The sequence below is a fragment of the Taudactylus pleione genome, unplaced genomic scaffold, assembly GCF_031769625.1.
Source record: "Taudactylus pleione unplaced genomic scaffold, aTauple2 ptg000479l, whole genome shotgun sequence".
Taxonomy (NCBI): Eukaryota; Metazoa; Chordata; class Amphibia; order Anura; family Myobatrachidae; genus Taudactylus; species Taudactylus pleione.
In genome coordinates, this window is record NW_028284881.1 from 13,433,449 (window position 1) to 13,455,647 (window position 22,199).

Consider the following 22,199-nt stretch of genomic DNA (forward strand, 5'->3'; position numbering starts at 1 on the left):
CACCATCATTGAGTTCTGGGATCGATTACCCATTAGGCAGTCTAGGCAGGCAAAGAGGGCCCAGCAGGTCCTAGGTTGGGGAACCTTACTCTTACCGCTGCTCAGCACAGCATTCACACTTGGCGATGTGTACGATATGTCGGCCTGATCTGCCGAATTAGGCAATATATTGTCTAATGTGTACCCACCTTAACACTGCTAGCAAAGGGCTCCAGTAAAATGTCCCCATTGCAGTGTATAGGCAATGCCATCTTATGAAAGCTAATCAGTGATTTCTCGGTGGCATCCCTCTTCTTAAATAGGAAGATGCTGTGATAACCACTTTCTCCTGAAATATAGCTGGTTATCACTGCTTCATAAACAGGCTGCCTAGTAATTTGTTTTGTGAAATCTGCAAAATAAGCAAAATAGTAAAACAACACATTCATATTAAGAATGCAGCTTATCAGTTCATTAGGTAGAAGTCATGTCCCTAATGCTAAGTTATGTCTTTTTTTCTAGTGAATTTGTACTGTATATTACATTCTGAATATTGTCTTAAAGCTTACAGCACCCACACTGTGTACAGTCAGGATACAGACTGGTCACATTAATACTGTATATGGCATCTACAAGCCCTGGCGGCTTCCTGTATCTTTCTCCTCCTCTCTAGCAATAATAAAAGTAAGTGATATCTTTTAGGTATATTTAGGAACATAAGTGAGGTAATTCCTATTCTCAGCATATATCATTCTAACACATGCTCATTAAAAAGGTTTAGAAAACTTATACTGAGATGGAAGTCATAATATAGACAACCAAAATGTATAAGCAGTTAATATGTTCACAGTCATAATATAGACATGCCTATATTATGAATGTCGATATGACCATAAATAGTTACATTTAAGAAAAAATAAATGCACAGGGTCTTCCCTCCAAAATCCATAAACAGTCCTGGACCTCTCAGCCTGGGCTAACATTATAGCAGGGAGATACTCAGCATGGGGTCCCCCCGCCATACTGTTAACCAGTCCCAAACTAGTCAGCCCAGGGCTGGAATTCCTTGGAAAGTCCCCCATACCGAAGAACAACCAGCCCTGGGCTGTGTGGGTGGTGGTTGCGGGGATAATGGCAGCCTACAAGTCCCAGCAAGCCTGCCCCGGCATAATGGCACTTGTCAGCTTGGCACTTGCCAGCATGCTTGGACATTCAGGGCCTGTTGGTGCTTGTAGTGTACCTGTAAATAAAATATTAAAATAAAGACAAGACACGGACACTGAAAGTTGTAATTTTAATTAAAAAATACTCCCCCACACAGCCCTCGTTCACCTAATAGTCTCAATATACATAAATCAGGTCCTCTTCTGTCCATGTAGGTTTTGGCAGAATATAAAAAGTACAGACTGCTTCTATAGAGAGCACATAGTGAATTACAGGGTCAGTCGTGGCTACTCCAAAGAATAGAATGGGGAAGTGCTGATTGGCTGAGAGCATCACTTCCCCATTCATGTTTATGGAGAGTGACCACCATTAACCGGTCTATCATTTTGTTATTTTGCCAAGATCCAGGATGCCTACATGGACCAAAGAGGACCTTATTCCTGTACTTTGTGGGTATTAAAGTGGTGAATAAGGGCAGCGTGGGGGGAGTGTGTTTTTAATGAAATAATACAACATTGTCTGTGTCTTGCCTTTATTTTAATATTTTCTTTACAGGTGAACTAAAAGCACCAGCAGGCCTTTAATGTCCCGACATGCTCTCTCTAGTTATTCATCATGCCGGGCAGTCTTGCTACGACTTTTAGGCCATTTGTATAGAACAATATTATAACTATTTAATTTCTGGGTTTTCAGCACAGAGAACAGACAGGGCTGAAAACTCAAGGCTGGTTGTTCCTCGGGAGGGCAGACCCCACTTCTTTATTGAAGTCCAGACTTTCCGAGGTATTCCAGCCCTGTGCTGGTTAATTGTATGGCAGGGGGACCCCACGGTTTGTGTCTCCCTGCTATAGCGTTATCTCCCCGGCTGGTTACACCATTTTACCTACCTAATTTCCTATTTTCCAATACAAGCCCAGGCTGAGAGGTTGGGGGCTGGTTATGGATTTGTGTGAGTGTGGGGGAGGGCATGCATTTACTTTCTTAAATGTAACTATTTATGGTCATACAGACATCCATAATATAGGCTATGACTGTCAACATTTTAACTGTGTCCACATTTGTACTTGATATTTTGACCCAGTCGACATTTTGACTGTCGACATTTTTATTCAATATCGACATTTTGACTTGACTGTGTCTACATTTTAACTGTTGACCTTATGACCCTGTCGACCTTATGTCAATGTCAACTTTTTGTTGTCAACATTTTGACCATGTTGACATTATGACAGTTAACATTTTAATAACAACATTTTGATTGTCTATGTTTTGACTGTGTACATTTTGACTACATCCCGTTTTGATGAAATTAAATGTTTTTTAAATAGTTACAGGTTATAGGTACTAGTTATCCTCCAAAACTGCAGCCAGTAAACTTTTTTAATCTATGTTAAGGCTGGATACAGCATCCTTGTCCTCAGCTCATCTGCAGAAGTTGAAAAAATTAATGAACATTTGAGCTCTGGTTCTTCAGAGTCATTAAAGCACCTGAACAAGTAGCCAAGAACTGAAACGAGAAGCAGATCCTTCAGCAAATAAAAATACTTTGCCTATGCACTAGATCATGTTTAATGACATGCAAAGTGCATAAGAGGGAGGATGCATCAACCAAGCTGCAGAAGATTCATTCTGTACAATCTCCACCCTCCCTCTGGCTTCTGCCTACTTTTCTTAAATTAATTAAATCTATAAATAAAACATATTTTTTTCCATTTTTACCATTTTGTTACAGGAAACTGCAGATAAGTTTGAAACATTTTCCTCAAACTTTTAAACAGACAACTTAAAAGATTTTTTACATTCACTTAGAAACATAGAAACATAGAATTTGACGGCAGATAAGAACCACTTGGCCCATCTGGTCTGCCCCTTTCATGTATCCTTTTGGCAACTTCCACCCTATTTACTCCTTACATCTCTCTTAAGGATATTCTTATGCCTATCCCAACCACCGTCCACCGTCCACACTGCCCTTATTCACCACTTTAATACCCACAAAGTACAGGTCCACCGTCTTAGCTTCAACCACATCTGATGGGGGCTATTCCACTTATCCACTTCCCTATCTGTGAAGTAATTTTTCCTTAAATTTCCTCTGAGCGTACCACCCTCCAGTTTCAGTACATGTTCTCGTGTTCTTGCACATCTTCCTTTGAAGAATGTCTCCTTCCTGTACCTTGCTAAAACCTTCATATATTTGAAAGTTTCTATCATGTCTCCCCTTTCCCTTCTCTGCTCCAAATTATACATATTAAGATCTTTTAGTCTTTCCACTTGACTTTAATTATTAATATTATTGCTACACCAGTGTATCCAGGGTTGTATTTTACTGAGGCAAACAAGACAAATCTTTAGGGCATCATAAAAATAGTTTTAAAGTCATTTTATTTATCTTTACTTGTTTTTTCTTTTAATCTTGGTTACTACCAACTGTTTTTCCCACTGGAATGAATGGACAGGGTTATTGGACACTGGGTTAATTTTGGGTGTATTTAGTCTCAGTTAGTCAGTACTGTAAAATATATGGCTTTGACTATAATAAAGACTCATTAGCACCAACCTAACTTGGAATCCTATTTTTTCTTTACAGAAAAGGGTAAAAATTGGTCGGTTACATATATATGTTTGTTTTTTTAGGATTAGCTACAAACCTGCAACAACGAAGATAAACATTTCAAAAACTTGATAATAAACTTGACATTAATACACAATTTTAATAAAAATATTATATGTAAGAGAAAACACAAAATTATTTGATTTAAACTGATACAGTTTTAAAATAACCGTAGGTATACTCTTGATCTAGTCAAAGTGGTTCATTCTTATATACATTATCACAGCTCCTTATGATTTAATAAGCAAAGCATCTTTTAGGTGCTTCTACAGATGATTATTAGCTAGTGTGCAGTGAATGACAAACTATAGATACATTGCTAATTTACTATTTGGGTTATTTTTCATTCTGTACCACCTAGGTCTGCATGCTGTTCATTATCTTAAATCAAAGAAACTGCTGACTATGGTAAAACTGATGTCAAGGTGTCATACTAGGAAAGTGGAAAATACATTCCAAGGGCATGTAATATAATTATATAGGTAGCTACACATTAAATAATGCATCAAATACTCAATGTAAATAGCATTCTGTTTGATTAGATGGTAAAGAGGAACAAAGTAAGTGTTTGGTTTTCCTCAAGTAGGCATTATTTAGGAGATAAATATGGAAATCATACATGTCACTTATTAAATATCTCTGTACAGTATGTTACCATGTATGGGAACAAAAACAACAGAGATCATTCAATAAAACATATCTATGGGGAGTAACCTCATGTGAGTAGATACATCGTCTATGTGTTCAGTAGAGGTGAAAAATATTTTTAAAAAATATTCCATGAAATACTGACCTCATTGTGCTTTTTACTGTTAAATATTGCATGATTAGCTTGTAGAATTTTGCCTTAAGTGTTTCCAGCTCTACCCCAACCACACCACCTGGCAGAATGAATTGACCATTGTCTTTCCAGTTACTTTAATAGTCTATTAATTTCATTCAAAAACAGTGCAAAATGGCAGTCCGCCCATCGATGAGGAAGAGACATTACTCTGCACCTCTGAGGAACAGATAAGACTGATCCTCAGTTAGTCAGTTATGTAAATGTGGATTTTCTACAGTCATTGACATTTGTTTAATTAATAGTTGCATAATTCTTTTTAAAACATATTAATTCACGTTATGTTCATACTCAATCAGCCTAATTCTTTATAGAATAGTCATATAAACAATAATATCTAGTTTACATTTGCATTCTCCTTCTTACTGAATACATGGCAAGTGTTCATATTATGTAATAACATCACGCTGCCCACTAAATGCCACAGTTCTTTAGAGAAAAGAAAATGGCGATAAACTAAATCCACAAAACATTTAAAATAGAAGAAGCTGAACATAAAAAGTGAGTATACAAGATTCAGTGGCAGCCAGAGCATTACATTGCTGCTGTATCAGTGGTGGACTACCGATGCCCCCATAAGGAAGAACATGAGCATTACAAGGGCAAGGAAAACAAGCTATGCAACAGAAAGTCCTGCCAGTTGGGGAGACATGGCTTTAGCCAGCAAAATAGAGTGTACTTTCTATTGCGCTATTAATAATATACATTTAATCTAGTCTTAAAAACAGGTTGAAAATAAAATAGTGCTATTGAAACTTGCACCAGCTCTTTGCTAGATGTATACTATCTGAGTTTACAGCCACTGCAGTAACAGGCCACTCCCATAACATGCCCATCTTTGTACATCTGAATAGCCACCACCCAGGCACCGCCCAAGAACGCGCAGCACATTTCCAATACATTTCAGTTAATGTGCCTCGCAATCGGAACTGCACCTCTGTGTGTACACGCCGTGGGACGCATGCACAGTGCGAGTTTTTAGTGCGTGCTTTTAGCAAATTAAGACACATTTGCACGAATATCGGCATTGTGTGCCACTCAGAATCAGACGCTATGGGCCAAATGTAATAGGGTGAGAGTTTAGAAAACTCTCACATTTTTACACTCAGCCAATGTAATAAAGTCACAGAACATGCAAACTTGTATGTTTTTCAGAGTTAAAAAAACTCAAGATTTAAACTCTCATCCAGGTGTTTCCTGTTTTGAAAATACAACTCGATCAATGTATTAGGGTGAGAGCTTTACTGCTAAACTCTGACATTTTCTAAACTCTCACCCTATTACATTTGGCCCTATATGTGCTATACTGTGCTAAATAATATATAGTAATCAATTTATGAATTAACTTACCATTAATACCTTTCATTTAAAGTGTATTTTAAAATAAAATAAAGGAATAAAAAAAAAACAAAAAAACAGTATGCTACCTTCATTATTGCAGCCAGCTTCAGAGAACCTTTATAACTAACAAACCAAATGGTCAGAAGATTTTGCTGTAAGAAATGTGATTTTGCTGAGCAAGGCGTACGTCAGATAAAACTGCATCAGTGTTTTGAATCATTTGTTTTTTTTTATGATGAAATGCACATTCCTTTTTGCATCAAATTTACAACAAATCTCCTCACCTGTAGGAAAAACATCTTGCTAAAATCCGCAAACGCAGAATTGTATAATATGCGCACAAGCAATTCAAAAAATGATCTATCAGCTTTAGCAGGGGAACCCACAGTCAGGGAATCAGAAGTGGTTAGTTTCATATTCAACAATATGTACTTGCACCAGCCGTCAGGGTATCACAATTGATCGTCTTTGACAGACATTTATGTGTCTCTGTATGGCTCTGCGTCTGTTCGCAATTAAACAATCATGCCCTTGCTAAACTCGTCTGATGTTAGATTTTCCTTTCCCTCCCTGTCCCAACTCTCCAATAATAAACTGGTGCAAGCATCAGCTTTGCACAAATCTGCATAAGTGCATATGCGTGCAATCTGTTTCTTGGCAAGGGTAGAACCAATTTGTATATTTTATACTACACAATCTGGCATAAGTCCAACTGTGCATCAGCCCCATCATGTTAAATAACAACAAATCTAAACCTACTAATGCATAGTTGCACAATGGAGGCATGTCGCCCCAACGGCGGCGACATGCCTCCATTTCGGGAAACGGATGCCATCGCCATCCCCTCCCACCCAAAAACAACAGCAGACTGTCAATCACTGAAAGTCTGGTGTCCCTCTGTGTGCGAACACGCAGGACCCATACTGCACGTGCGCAGTACTGGTCAGGCGCCTGCGCAGATTCCTGACCATCAGGAATCTGCGTTCAGCGAGCACTGCTGAATCAGGCCCCATACCCTCAATATCAGCAAATTCTCTGTGCTTTTGCAACATTCCAATCATCAGATTGGCTACAAATTGTTATTTATATTGTACAAAAGAGAAGTTGGGTGTGCTCTCTTTCACCACATTAATATCATATTTTACAAAAGCTAGAGATTATGGTTATTATCGGGGTCCCTAATATTTAACATATCACCTCGAGTGCATCATTGTTCCGCTGTGGAGATAGCTGATCCGAAAATCAGCTGTATTCCAGAAGCGGCTTCACTTCTCCTTTCAGAGCAGTGAAACTTAGCACTACCGAGTCGGCAGAGCTATTGCGCCTGTGTGAAGTACAGTTTTCACCTGCTTTTGTAGAAATTAAGTGATAATGTACAGACCCCTAGGACTGATAACACAAAGCTGCTGACCCTCGGCATCAACTTTCTTGTTACTGTAGCTCAAAATGTACCACCTTACCACAGGAAAATGCGGAGCAACCCCATATCGATATGTGCCTATGTAATATTTGATGACGTCACCACACTGTGTATCTGACTAGTAGAGTAGGAAGGAAGATAAGGACCTATCTGCTGAGATTTCTAGCACAAGGAATTTTGGCAGCTGTTTCTTGAATTCAACCCCAGAAGTCAATCAGTCATAAACAAAGAGCTCCATTTATCAATACTGAAAGATCTAATCGCTTATTTTCTTCAAAATCACCTTTGACCTTAAATCCCCTATATCCAATAAATGCTACTTTAGTCATTTGGTAGCACAGTCATATTGCTCATAATTATGATATTTAATTTTATCTTGTCAGACCAATCAATACCTGTTCTTACTTATGGATGTAAAAAAAAAATGCAGTTGTGCTCTAGTAACCATCCCCAGGGGGGTTCTAATATACTGTAGAACTGACAAAAAAATGTACTGTGCTAGGCATGGGTATTATGTGTACGATTTACCCCATTTTCTATAAAGAGTGTGTAACCAATTGTTTGTTTTTTAATATGGTTCATACAGTTCAGACAGTTTTTGTTCTACTTTCACACATACAAAATGTATTTTATAATGTATGTAAAATATGGGAAAGACTGCATGAGCGATGACGTGTAATATGCTGCCATTTTCCACAGAGTGTCCTCACCTGACTTGTGCACAGTGCGTAGACACGAGAGGGAGGCATTTAACCGGTCACATTCTTCGCTGTTGGCGCCAAACTTCCCCAGCGTTTCACAAACTTGCTCATCGCTCATGTCTAACAGCTCTTCCAATGTCAACTGTCCAGAGTTGATTTCCTGAAACAAAATATTTTATTATATTAAGTGGACAATGATGTTTGGTTACCGACGTATACTACTGTACTTAGTTTTAACTGATGTCAATGAGAAAGAACAACCATTCCCAAATGTTAGGTATTCTGTTAGTTTCTGTACATTTTAGATATCTTAAATTATTTCCTAGCAAAGCAGAGGAGGGTCTATGGTAATGAAGCATCAGCTATGTGTCCATATCAGTAGGAGACCATACTTGCCTACATTTGGGACCTTCCTTACAGGGTGGTATGTCCAACGGCTAGTATAGTGAGGTGTGGTGACATGGATGACATCATCATGGCCTGGCATCCCGCTATGCTAATTCATGGCAACACATAGTGAGGGAGGGTCTTTACGAAGCGACTCACTGAAAATCATGTCATAAAGCTCCGGTCCGCTTACTTCAATGGGCAAGTGGACAGGATCCCGGAGGGTGTACTTTTCTCCGGGCGTCTGGGAGAGCTCCCCAACATTCAGTCTCAGGGACATGATGGGTCTAGACTCAGGGATTTATTTATCAAAGTTCGATTTTGCATTCGATTTAATCCACTTGAATTCTAATCAGATCGACATTCGTTTTCACTGTAAAAATCCCACATTTACTAAATTTTGATTTTGGAATCGATTTCAAAATCAAATTCATTGTTGTATGATTTTGGCTAGTGATTTCTTGTTCGGTTTTGAATGTCCATTTCAAAATCGTACATAAAATCACCTATATAATCAAATATAAAATCAAATTAAATCAAATTAAAAATCCACAAATACTTCCTTATGTATTCCCATTGGACAAAACATATCACATGCAAGAAGCTGCTGTGGTTCCTCTAATTCTGTTTTGCGTACATCTCTGATGGTGGGGTGTCTGTGCATGCACAGGGCCTGTTCTTTGCATGTGCAGAACAGGTCCTGCGTTGTGGCACACAGTGCCCCCTAAGCCACAGCCTTTCACCGATTGGCTGTGGAGAACCCAAAGAGCAGGAGCGATGTGTACTGCGTCCATCTCTGGATGAGGCCCATAATTCCTACAGCCACAGTGAACCACATGTTTGGGTCCCTTTTTATTAGAGATGTGCGCAAATCCTCAAGTGTTTCTGGATTTCTTTTAAAATGTATAAAACATTTAAAATCTGTAGTCTGTACCTGTCAGATAGAGCCTTTACAGTCATATTAATATTTGGTCTGAATCATCGAGGTTATGGCGATTGCAGCTGCAAATGTGTAAGTTGAGGATGTCCAAAAGTATTGAATAAACCCAGCAGCCCTGAAAAGTACAGAGACGCCAAGCTGAGTAATCGCAAAGGCACAGCAACTGCGTACACATTCCCAGCGCACGCACATATCCTTCGATAATCATCAGTTCAATTAAATCAATGGACACGCAGTATGGCAACCTGAACAGAGACGCCAGAGGCATATTGCTTGAGTACAGATTCGACACACCCCAAAAACATCCACAACACATCTGCATTTTTGCCACCACTCACCCGTAAATGGCCAGTAAAGGTGCCTCACTGATAATCACTCTGCGTAAAGGTAAGCACTGAGAGTGACATCGCTATTAGACTTTGGCAAATGCACAGTGCAAATAATATGCATGCGCAATTTACCAATAATTGCTCAATTCCAGAAATATCGGCATATTGTCCGTCATCTCTACTTTTATATTCATCATAAAGAAGGTTTAGGGAACAGAATGTTGTTTTGATGCTAAAATTGCCTGTCTGCTATTAGTCTATTATTTTGGGGATTTTGTGTTTGATTTTCTATTTGAATGTTAGTAAATCAGGGGATCCTATGTTTATCTATGTAAAAGTACAGATGTTCTGACAATAATTGATTTGGCTTTATGTTCGATTTCACATTCAATTTTGACTTTAGTAAATCTCTGATGATCAAAATCGAATGCAAAATCACAAATCCAAAATCGAACTTTTGTAAATATACCCCTCGATCTCTGCCAACTGAGAGTCAGTGAAAAATTAGAGTCCTTTTGTGGAGTAGATTTCCATCTCGTTTCTCATTTTAGCAGGTATATTTATTAAAGTGATAGTTTTTAGAAGTGGAGATGTTGCCCATAGCAACCAATCAGATTCTAGATATTATCTTCTAGAATGTGCTAGTTAAATGTTAATGTTAAGTAGAATCTGATTGGTTGCTATGGGCAACATCTCCACTTCTAAAAACTCTCACTTTAGTAAATTTACCCCTAATAGTCTAGATCAGTGGCTTTCCATCTGTGTACGTGATCGCAGTGCGATTGCAATGCTATCCCCCATACTGCGGTGCATACGCATGCGCAGTACACACAATTGGCCGATCTGCGTACCCGGTTGCAATTGTGCTCCATACTGAATCAGGTCCTATGTGCGGTGTAATGTGAACAAGATTGTGCTACTGTGTGGTGTAATTTGAATTGGGGGTACTATTGTGTGGCCATACTCCTTTCTTGTGAGACCACGCCCCCATAAAAAAAATGGGAGGGAAGTTGCAAATGTATAGTTTGCATGCTAGCACCGGCCCTGCTACTGTGTGGTATAAGGTGAATAAGGGGCTCTACTGTGTGGAGTAATGTGAATAAGAGGTAAATATGAGACATGTCAAAAGAGGACATATTTGTAGGTGGTGCAAATTTATAGTTTGCAGGGGGGCGCCGAACACCATAGCACCAGCCCTGTCTGTCATATTGTGGGTTGGACGCAACTAGGCCGAATGTATCTTTCCGTGAAATAGAGCATTTCGCAGCATGAACTGGGCGTAGGCAAAGCCATTGCACATACCACCCTGACTTGTGTCATAGAATGTTATGGGAGTGTAGTGAGCATAAATCAAAGGCTTCGTAAGTACAGAAATAGGGCAGCCTGTTTTTAACATGGGGATGGTGCAAGTGTCTATACAGTGCTACTGGTGACAGTTGCAGCAAGCGGTGTAAGATTAATGGGCAGCACTGATTTCCACATGCACACACACAATCACCCGCATTAGTTGAGTAGATATTTGCATTAGCAAACAGTAGGGAGTCAGGTTTCTGCGCCGCGGCTACTGGCACTGTGTGTGCACAACTCAGAATCAACCCCAATCTGGTGCATCTGTGAATTTGGTACATCTAAATCAGGGGCGTTTCTAGAGAAGAGGGGACCCATGTGCAGTCTCGACACGGGCCCCCTCCTCTCCGCCCGGCGGCCGGCAACGCACTGAGCTGTGCGCAGCCAGCTATAGACTCTGGGCACTAGAGTGTGCCCTGAGTCTATAATGAATGCACAGGTCACCAGGAAAATGGCCGCAGCTGCCACTTTCCCTGTACTGCGCATGCGCAAACGACGGAAAAATAGCCACCGTGGCCATTTTCCAGTCGTTTTACAGCGTCGGACCCCCGTGCCGACGTGGGACTCCGTAGAGGTAAGTAATATTATGGGTGCAGGGTGTGCGGTGCGGGGCCCCCTGGACCCAGGGGCCCGTGTTCCCCGCACACCCTGCACCCATTATAGATACGTCCCTGATCTAAATGCTTTCCTTCAGTCTTTGCTTTCCAGAAAGTGCAGGCAGATCTCCCGCATCTCACCCACTTCCTAGTGAAGTGGGCAGGATAGGGAGATTTTACTAGGAATTCATTGGTCCATCAGTAGGGGGCGGGGCTAAAATGACACGAATTGCATCATTTAGCCCAGCACCCTTCTCGCGGACCCGCAAATTGAGGTCTTTTCCTTTGATGAGGCGGGGCCTAATGACCACTACAGTCTGGCCCCGTCCCCTGAAGATGTTTGCAGAATCTCCTCTCCGGGCTGCTCTCGGGGAGGAGTTCTATAAGGTCTGCAAGTATGCCGCTGCTGCATCACAAATGCGCCCAAAATTGTCCATACACCCGTGTACACAGGCAGAAATCTACAGTAGGAGCACTTTAAGGCCTATTATGGTTCAAAGATGCTTTTTCACTCACAGAAGTTATACTATGTTTTGTAAATTACATCCTCCAAGATTTTGCAAAGATATAAGGCACTTTGTGGTCTAGAATGTAAAAATGAGTCAGAGAGATCCATTAGCACCAGCAAATGAGTGATCAGTAGGCACTTACCTGTGTGTAGTGACTACTAAAACATGTTTTTAGAAGCTTTTGTTGTCTCCGCACTCCACAATCACCACAACCCATTATGACCCCAATCCCGGAACTAAACCTATTCTATGTATCAGCATGTAAAAAAAATCATGGAATATTCCTGAGATAAGTCATTTCAAAAAAGTATGTCACAGCTATTTCCTAAGTTCTTTTATTTGTGACACTATTTTTACTTCAAGGTAATGAAATAACGGCATAGCCGACCTGTAACTTTGTAAATAAAATATAAAAGAAAAATAAGCATTTTAAATAACTTGATTAAATTTGTAGTTCTTCCGTATTATCTTGTGTTATGGGAATTATAGAACGTCAAATATTTGAAATCTCATTGCCAACCAGCCTTACTGTGGGTGTTACTCTGCTGGGATAAGTTCTTTATCATACACAGGATTCAGCAGATAAAGTACATATGCTGATAAAATTATGACAAATACATGGTACATGGTTTTCCAACAAAAGCGCAGAGATCTTTCCTGTAATCTGCACAGGTCTCACAAACCGCTGTGAATGTGGTCTCCCTGCACTAACAATAATCATGTAATCCAGGTTCCTATTATGCAAATGCGCACCTGATGAAATGCTGTCATCAGAAGAAAATTAGTAAAAGATGAATGACTGGTAGCGCTGTAACTAAGAGTTACGGCGCCCTGTGCTGGCCACACTCCCTGAGCGCATGACATCATGTCATTATGCCACGGGGGCTGGGTCACAAGTGACCTGAACAACAGCGTTGCTCCTCAGGATGATCCAGGGGGCTGTTATGGCTGCAGTCTGCTGTTTGGAGCGTGCGGAGTATGCTTCGGGCAGCACTGCATCTGCCATTCTGTCACCCTGCTAGCTAGATACACAGGGCGTGAATGTTCGGCAGTATCACCCCCATAGAGCACTGTGCTCTGTGCGTCAGCAACGGTTGCTCATAGCTAGTTATGGCCCTGATGGCTGGTTCTAAAATGTCCAAATTCTGTGGTTAAAGCTTCATGGGGAACACATTGTGCTACATTTAGTAAGTAGCGGCTTTTGCAAGCGGCCACTTCCCGGCATGTTTGACTTTGAAATTTAAAGCGGCACTAACATTAAATGTAAAACATGCAATACTTTGCCTTTAATATCAGTGTCCCAATAAATTTCAAGGTCAAACAAGCTGAGAAGTGGCCGCATGCAAAAGCCGCGACTTAGAAAATGTAATGTACGCTAATGCATTCACAGCTGCAATACCGCATGCAGCTACTGTGCGAAAATAAACTAATGCTGTAGCCTCCTGGAAATGTATTGAGACACCTACCAGCAGCTTTGCAGATCCAAGCAAGTGCATACAAACACGCAGTGGTGGTCAAAGATCCTTCAATAATCGATCATCTGAGTAATCCTATGGTCACGCGGAATGCCCGCGAGAACTGAGTCACTGGCGCCATGTTTTCTGCGTACAGGATTGCAGTTGTAGGCTGAGACATGCCCCAAAAATGGCCGCGTACAATCCCTGACTATAAATCACTTTGCAAAGAAATCTTCACTTTGAGCGGCATCGCTGTGGTTCCTTGGTGCGTGCGCAGTGCGACCGTGATAATTTCTCAACTGCGTAAATATCGGCAATGCGTACATCACTGACTCAGAATACTGAAGAAAGGCTGCACTCAGTTTATTTGTTTAAAACCTTTAATTACTGTTATTTTAATGACTACATTTGTAATTAGGATTATTGCAGCTGCTACATTTCAATCTCAATTTTAAATAATACCAACAGTAGTCAGACCTCTTAATCAGATGTAAAAGGATGTAAAAGAGGTGGGACCGCATTTAACTTACCTTCTTAACAGCCAAGTACCCTAAGGAGGAGAAAGTGGGGGATGAGAGCCACATGTGGCCCCAAATCACCACACTGATGTACCTGCTGCTATATCTATTATTATCCCCCATTACAGTATGAATCATAGTTACAGAAAAGAGGATGATTGATCAAACATACGGAAGAAATGTAATTAGCATAAATGTTAAATAAAAATATTTCCAATGAGTAATTTACCTTATAGTTATATAATATATTTAGTGGTGTCCAAGTTATATGCTAAACATTTGAAATATTTAAAGTTTTAAACAAAAGAAGAAAAGAGCAGCTCATGGAAAATATCATAGATTTTGATATAGAGAACTGATACAAAATTGCACACTAACCTTAGGCTACAAGAGAAGGCAGTTCCATGTCCCAAAGGGCTCATACCATGATAGCATGCTAGTGAATAATTAACAAATGCGTAATTAACCACTCCAGAGGGACACGTAAACACCACATCCCTGTAAGTACTGCATTCTAGGCAATGAATCTTTTTCAATAACATACTGTACATAAACAGACCTGGGAGACTAAGGAAGGAAGGAAGACCATTTTTTCACATTAATAGATTTCAAAGACTCTGAGCTAAATAATATGCATTAAATAACTGAAGTGTTTATACTTAACAAAATAAGTGGCCCAGGTTTAATCCCCAACCTCATGGCTGTTATTTCTATGCCTTCTCATAACCACTAATGAATCAAATAGGCAGAAGATAAATAAATGATAATAAAAGCACTTATATGGTTAAATGTTTGTGAGATCTAAGCAATACATTATTAATACAGACAAGATGAAAAGTAAAAACAACGATGTGCAAGTTAAGCAGAGTGTCACTCCTTATTCCTTATAGTGTTACCACTAAGGCCGGGTACACACTTGCACAATATCATTTTCTATAAAAGAAAAAGAAAAAGTATTTGCATAAGGGGCACTATATTAAGTAACTTAATTATATTAAGTAACTTAGTTGTAATAGAGGTCCAGATTCACAAAATAAATAAAATATAACTTTTATTATTATCAATAAAATTACTGTTTGTTATTATTTGTTATTTAGTTTTTGTTTATGAGCTATCATAGATTGGCCAATTTAGATAGGCTCCCAATACATATATAATCCTGAGCGGTTATCATTTACTCTAATGGTGCATTTTCCACTATATGTGATCATTTGAATAAACAGGTTTGTAAATTTACATCAATATAACAATATACATTGGGATTTACATCACAAGGTCATTTATATTATGGAATAAAAGTACATTTACAAGTGAATAGTGTTTTTTAAATCACTTTATTTCACACAATGACACAATTAACACATTAATCACAATACTTCCCTGGCTTTTTTTGTGCCAGTAACGCCCCTGATCGCATTGCAAAAAAGTGATCTCTTCAGCTGGACGTATCATCCGGGACATGCAGGGACATGGACTCCAAAAGGACCACGTCCCTGCGATGTCTCCGTAGAGCTACCAGCCAATGCAGGTGGTGGTGCACATGCGCAGTCCTGTAGACTGCACATGCACATCCGCCATAGCCGGGGAGGGTTCCGGCGGATCCCTCTGCCGGCTAATAGTGCACGGTGTAGCCCATAGGCTACAGCGGCTAATGCTATCTTCAGATGGCGTTAGCTGCGGGGGGCAATGTCTGGAATGCATCTCATTCCGGATATTGGTAAATTTGTCAGGATCACTTCCCCATAATGGAGGGATCACAGCAGGTATTGTGTGTTTTTGGGGTTTTTGCCTCAAATACATTTTGATAAATGGGCAAGTAACTCCGTGCATGGAGCTCTATCTGTTTTTGATACAAAATAAATAAATACATTTTTTGAGTTAATCCCGTGAAGGCTGTGCATCTATCAACATCCAATACAAATGTAACTATCAATAAACAGCACTCTCATGGTCATAGAATTATTGAGCCTGTTAAATACCAGCAGTACAGGTATCACAGATTTTTTCTGTTTTTAAGCTTCAGATGATCACATATACCAGTTCTTTTTCAATATAGAACAAAGAATTTGTAGTGGTGAGTGCATTCCCAAACCCATTTTCAATATGAAATGAGTACTTTAATCTTCTATACATGGGGATCCTGTGCTGTCATATTTATTGAATACTGAGAGTAGCTTTCTGTTTCTCAGATGATATATTGTAGCACAAACTGATATTGCTACATACAGTTTTATCAGATAGTTATAATTTTGGAGCAGTTGTTACAATAGTAACATGTATTTGAACAATGTGTTATTATTTATCTTTATGTCCAAACCAGTGGATTCAGTGGTTAATTGAGTAATTACCATCAGTGTATTTCATTCATATTAGTTATTTTTATTTACAATTTTGAATAAATGTTTCTATAGCAATTTTTCAATCTAGTAGCGCTTTCCCTTTTCTTTGTTTTTTCTCTATTAATATAAGGTTGTCTTTCCTAATTTTAGTTAGCAGTAATTAGATTGTCCAGGTGCTGAGGAATGTAGGTGCCTACACCCACTTCGTCCCTTTGTGTTTGCACAATATCAGCCCATTTTGGGCAAATCAGAACGACAAGTCTGGCATATCCTGCAATGTGTATGCCTGACTGCTCGCTCCCGCGGGTCGCATGCGGTATTGTGTGACTGGCACGGCCAATCACATGGTATTGCATACGGAGCTGTGTAGTTTAATGTAGGAGGGAACAAGTGATCGTTCCGTTGTTCATTAAATCTTCCTAGTATGTACAGTCAATCTTGCCTGGTACGGGGTGAAGGGTAATCCCACAGACCATCGGCAAGATTGCCGGTTGCTCTAGTGTGTGCCCACCCTTAGTCTAGAAAACTTAAACATTTGTAGCCTGCTTCCCCTAACAGCAGTTATGGATGTTGCAATCATTGGGCATTAGTGGCAGCAGCAGAACAGGGCATTGTTGGGCCACATAGAAAAACTTGGGTAGTGTCCCGCAGACGCTGTTCTGCTAACCGAGGGCCCTGCTTTACTCTCTTTTGAGGATAGTGGGGGGCATCTGGAGGGAGTAATGCCAGGTAACACTCATCCCCGGTTCCTGTAACTGTCATACCCACTGCACCACCTCTAATCCCACTCCTGATTATAGGTAAATCCACCCACTGCAGATTGGCAACAAGTATTACCATTAAATTTTGCCTCCGCAATAAAACTATATGATCAATAAATTAACGGAGTGATACATTCCAAACAATATGTTATAGTGAAAACAGCTCCGTGTAAGAAATTCAGAAGGCACAGACCTTCCAGGCTGCATTTTTCTACAAATAGTTATTTTCTACAAGAAAACTCCATTTGCCACTAAATATAAAACACGTTAGTATCTTACTTTTCGCCTACGATGTTTCAGTAACTAGAATGCTGCCCACACACAAGTATGACCCCCACACACCTTATCTTCCTACACACACTCATTCCTATTACAAACTTCAGGGATTAATAGAAAAGGCTGGGACTCTTGGACATTTCCCTGCCTGACGCCCACATATCTGGAAACATTTGTTATAATATTAGACAGTTTCTTCTTCCGCTGTTGCTTAACCCATTCATGCTGGGAGCTGAGAGCTTGTCAGTAGCTTTACAAAATATAATATTACCTTTCTTTGTAATATATTAATCACTTTCCCTACATTAGGCATCTCATACTAGTTCATCTACTCTGCCAAAGAAAAATGCAACATGGTAGCTGATATACAATCCTGATATTTGGAGGCTGGCAAGTGAAACTAAATAAATATTTGTGGCATAGGGGGGTATATATCAAAGCTGGAAGAGAGCTAAAATTGTAAAAAAGAAATGACCAACAAATCAGCTGCTAATTTTCATTTTTTAAACACAGCCTGCAAAATGTAAATTGGAAGCTGATTGGTTAGTACTTTATCTCTCACAATTTTATCTCTCTCTCAGCTTTGATAAATACCCCCCATAGTCCCCGAAAACACCAGTGATCACATCTGCTGTGTACCTTCATTTTTGGCAGCGGCTTGTAAAGTCCCAAATTGCATGTAGTTTATAGCAAACCACTGATTTTCACATTTAGAGGCCTGTGAGCGGGATGTACTACACATCACATTTAGAGGCCTGTGGGCGAGATGTACAGATCTGCCCAGCTATTTTGTTGCTCATGGCGTGAGTCGCGCCATGGACTTGTGGCGTGGCGTTCAAGCCTCTGAGTCACGCCATGGACTTGTGGCGTACCGTGGTATTCTTCAACGAAGGATATGCTACGGCATGTAATACAGTGCTTAACCACTGGGTGGCGAGTGTTCCACTGTTGTAATTTGTACTGAATGCCATACTGTTAAACTTACAGTAAATTGGATGGATATCACATTCACAGCATTTGCATGTTTGCACAACCAATATTTTTAATGTCACATAATGTACATACAGTACAGTACTATACCATACAGTAAGATCTTATAACAGGATGCAAATCACTGCACATACAGTATTGTACATACAGTACGGTGCAGTAACTGAACAGTAGAGAAGTTGCCCGAGTTGTTATCACGGTATAACCGATACTGTAGATTAATGAGATGCACGCACAGCTTTCACTGAGATGGGATGAATTACAATATGACAATTTTTTTTAATTAAAAACAGCAGCGGGAGGAGTGCACAAGGATGATGCCGCTCTGTGCGGTTCACTGTAGCTGTCGTGTGGGCTAGTGGTTAGGTGATCACTTTGGAAGAATTATGGTCCCAGGTTCGATCCCTGGAAATGAATATACCGTATACTGTATATTTTTTTTATTGGCACTGTCTGCTCTGGACACTATAGTGAAACTACTTTAGTAGTGTTGTACTGTAATACTGTAGTGTTGTTGTTTAAAAGGCTGCTTAAAAGTAAGACATTACAAACGGATTGTGTGTTTAAATAGTGCAAAACTTTCATCAATGTCTGCGCTGTGGTGGCTGTCTGCTTCGAGGGGTTGCAATGGGATTTCATGCGCATGCCCAGTGGAGGGGTTACAATGGGATCTGTAGTGCCAAGAGAGGGCTCTGTATTTCAAACGGTGCGCCTAAAACGCAAAACGCAAACATGCGACAACGTAGATGCGGTCTCAGCCTTACACACTATAGCGACGTCTCTTGGACTGTGCATGAGAGTGGTTTCTGTCTGTGAGAGAGCTCTCTGTGTTCAAAGCTGACTGTGCATTTGAAGAGCAAAATAGCGTTTCATCGCAAACTTGTGACAATGGTGATGCTGTTCCAACCTTGCACACTATAGTGATTTCTCATGTCCAGTAAGTACGGTAGTAGTGTATGAGAGAGAGCTCTCTGTATTACATGGCTGGCGCTATGGTGGCTGTCAGCCATCTGCGATGGATTAGAAATGGAGGGGTACAATGGGATCTGTGGCGCCAAGCCATACGCCATGTAGTGCTATGCCATGGTGTATGGAAGATCATCACTGAGCATGCGCAGTTGGCTGTATTACTGCAGTCGGTATGCTGTTGCATTTCCATCTCTGGTGGGCGCATGCACAGTAGGAGGGTTGCGATGGGATTTCTGGTGCATGCCCAGTGGGCCGAGAGTCATACACAGTGCATCAGGTGCCGTCCCCCAAAGCAAGCAAGAGCCTCTCATTACCATACTAAAGGAAGCTTTGTTAATCCATTTAGTGTAAGCAGTCAGCTCTGCCCTAGTGTCCTGAAAAATGCTACGAATAGTGACCATTGCCAAGGACACCATCCCCCATCTGCTAGGACAACTAGTGTGCCGCTATGAATGTGCCTGTACTGTATACTAAAAACTGAAGGTGCCGTTGAATTTTGCACCACACAATAGTGATTTCATAACTGCAGAAACTGGTAGTGAATGGACTGTATAGAATGAAAGAGAGGGCTCTGTATTACAAACTGAACCTAAAGTGCAAAATGCAAACATGCGACAACGTAGATGCGGTCTCAGCCTTACACATTATAGCGACATCTCTTGGACTGTGTCTGAGAGTGGTTTCTGTCTGTGAGAGAGCTCTCTGTGTTCAAAGCTGACTGTGCGTTTGAATCACAAAATAGCGTTTCATCGCAAACTTGTGACAATGGTGATGCTGTTTCAACCTTGCACAATATAGTGATTTCTCATGTCCAGTAAGTACAGTAGTAGTGGGATCTGTATGAGAGAGAGCTCTCTGTATTACACGGTTGGTGCTATGGTGGCTGTCAGCCATCTGCGATGGATTAGAAATGGAGGGGATACAATGGGAACTGTGGCGCCAAGCCATACGCCATGTAGCGCTATGCCATGGTGTATGGAAGATCATCACTGAGTATGTGCAGTTGGCTGTATTACTGCAGTCGGTATGCTTTTGAATTTCCATCTCTGGTGGGCGCATGCCCAGTAGGATGGTTGCGATGGGATTTCTGGCACATGCCCAGTGGGCCGAGAGTCATACACAGTGCATCAGGTGCCATCCCCCAAAGCAAGCAAACTAATACCATACTAAAGGAAGCTTTGTTAATCCATTTAGTGTAAGCAGTCAGCTCTGCCCTAGTGTCCTGAAAAATGCTATGAATATTGACCATTGCCAAGGACACCATCCCCCATCTGCTAGGACAACTAGTGTGCCGCTATGAATGTGTCTGTACTGTATATTAAAAACTGACGGTGCCGTTGAATTTTGCACCACACAATAGTGATTTCATAACTGCAGAAACTGGTAGTGAATGGACTGTATAGAATGAAAGAGAGGGCTCTGTATTACAAACTGCGCCTAAAGCGCAAAACGCAAACATGCGACAACGTAGATGCGGTCTCAGCCTTACACACTGTAGCGACATCTCTTGGACTGTGTCTGAGAGTGGTTTCTGTCTGTGAGAGAGCTCTCTGTGTTCAAAGTTGACTTTGCGTTTGAAGGTTAGTAGTGGGATCTGTATGAGAGAGAGCTCTCTGTATTACTATGCCATGGCGTATGGAAGATCATCACTGAGCATGCGCAGTTGGCTGTTTAATGCAGTCGGTATGCTGTTGAATTTTCATCTCTAGCGGGCGCATGCCCAGTAGGAGGGTTGCGATGGGATTTCTGGCGCATGCCCAGTGGGCCAAGAGTCATACACAGTGCATCAGGTCCCTTCCCCCAAAGCAAGCAAGAGCCTCTCATTACCATAATAAAGGATGCTTTGTTAATCCATTTAGTGTAAGCAGTCAGCTCTGCCCTAGTGTCCTGAAAAATGCTACGAATAGTGACCATTGCCAAGGACACCATCCCCCATCTGCTAGGACAACTAGTGTGCCGCTATGAATGTGCCTGTACTGTATACTAAAAACTGAAGGTGCCGTTGAATTTTGCACCACACAATAGTGATTTCATAACTGCAGAAACTGGTAGTGAATGGACTGTATAGAATGAAAGAGAGGGCTCTGTATTACAAACTGAACCTAAAGCGCAAAATGCAAACATGCGACAACGTAGATGCGGTCTCAGCCTTACACATTATAGCGACATCTCTTGGACTGTGTCTGAGAGTGGTTTCTGTCTGTGAGAGAGCTCTCTGTGTTCAAAGCTGACTGTGCGTTTGAATCACAAAATAGCGTTTCATCGCAAACTTGTGACAATGGTGATGCTGTTTCAACCTTGCACAATATAGTGATTTCTCATGTCCAGTAAGTACAGTAGTAGTGGGATCTGTATGAGAGAGAGCTCTCTGTATTACACGGTTGGTGCTATGGTGGCTGTCAGCCATCTGCGATGGATTAGAAATGGAGGGGATACAATGGGATCTGTGGCGCCAAGCCATACGCCATGTAGCGCTATGCCATGGTGTATGGAAGATCATCACTGAGCATGTGCAGTTGGCTGTATTACTGCAGTCGGTATGCTTTTGAATTTCCATCTCTGGTGGGCGCATGCCCAGTAGGATGGTTGCGATGGGATTTCTGGCACATGCCCAGTGGGCCGAGAGTCATACACAGTGCATCAGGTGCCATCCCACAAAGCAAGCAAACTAATACCATACTAAAGGAAGCTTTGTTAATCCATTTAGTGTAAGCAGTCAGC

The 22,199-nt window shown here is 40.8% G+C and overlaps 1 protein-coding gene across 2 annotated transcripts in view; it reads right to left on the bottom strand.

Moving 5' to 3' along the window:
- KSR2 (kinase suppressor of ras 2) overlaps positions 1-22,199 on the bottom strand; it is a 534,326-nt gene that overhangs the window by 386,299 nt on the left and 125,828 nt on the right. For both annotated transcript variants that reach the window (XM_088449103.1, XM_088449104.1), the window contains exon 3: positions 8,070-8,220. In XM_088449103.1, the coding sequence (XP_088305229.1) occupies positions 8,070-8,220 (151 nt within the window). The remainder of the gene's footprint in view (positions 1-8,069; positions 8,221-22,199) is intronic.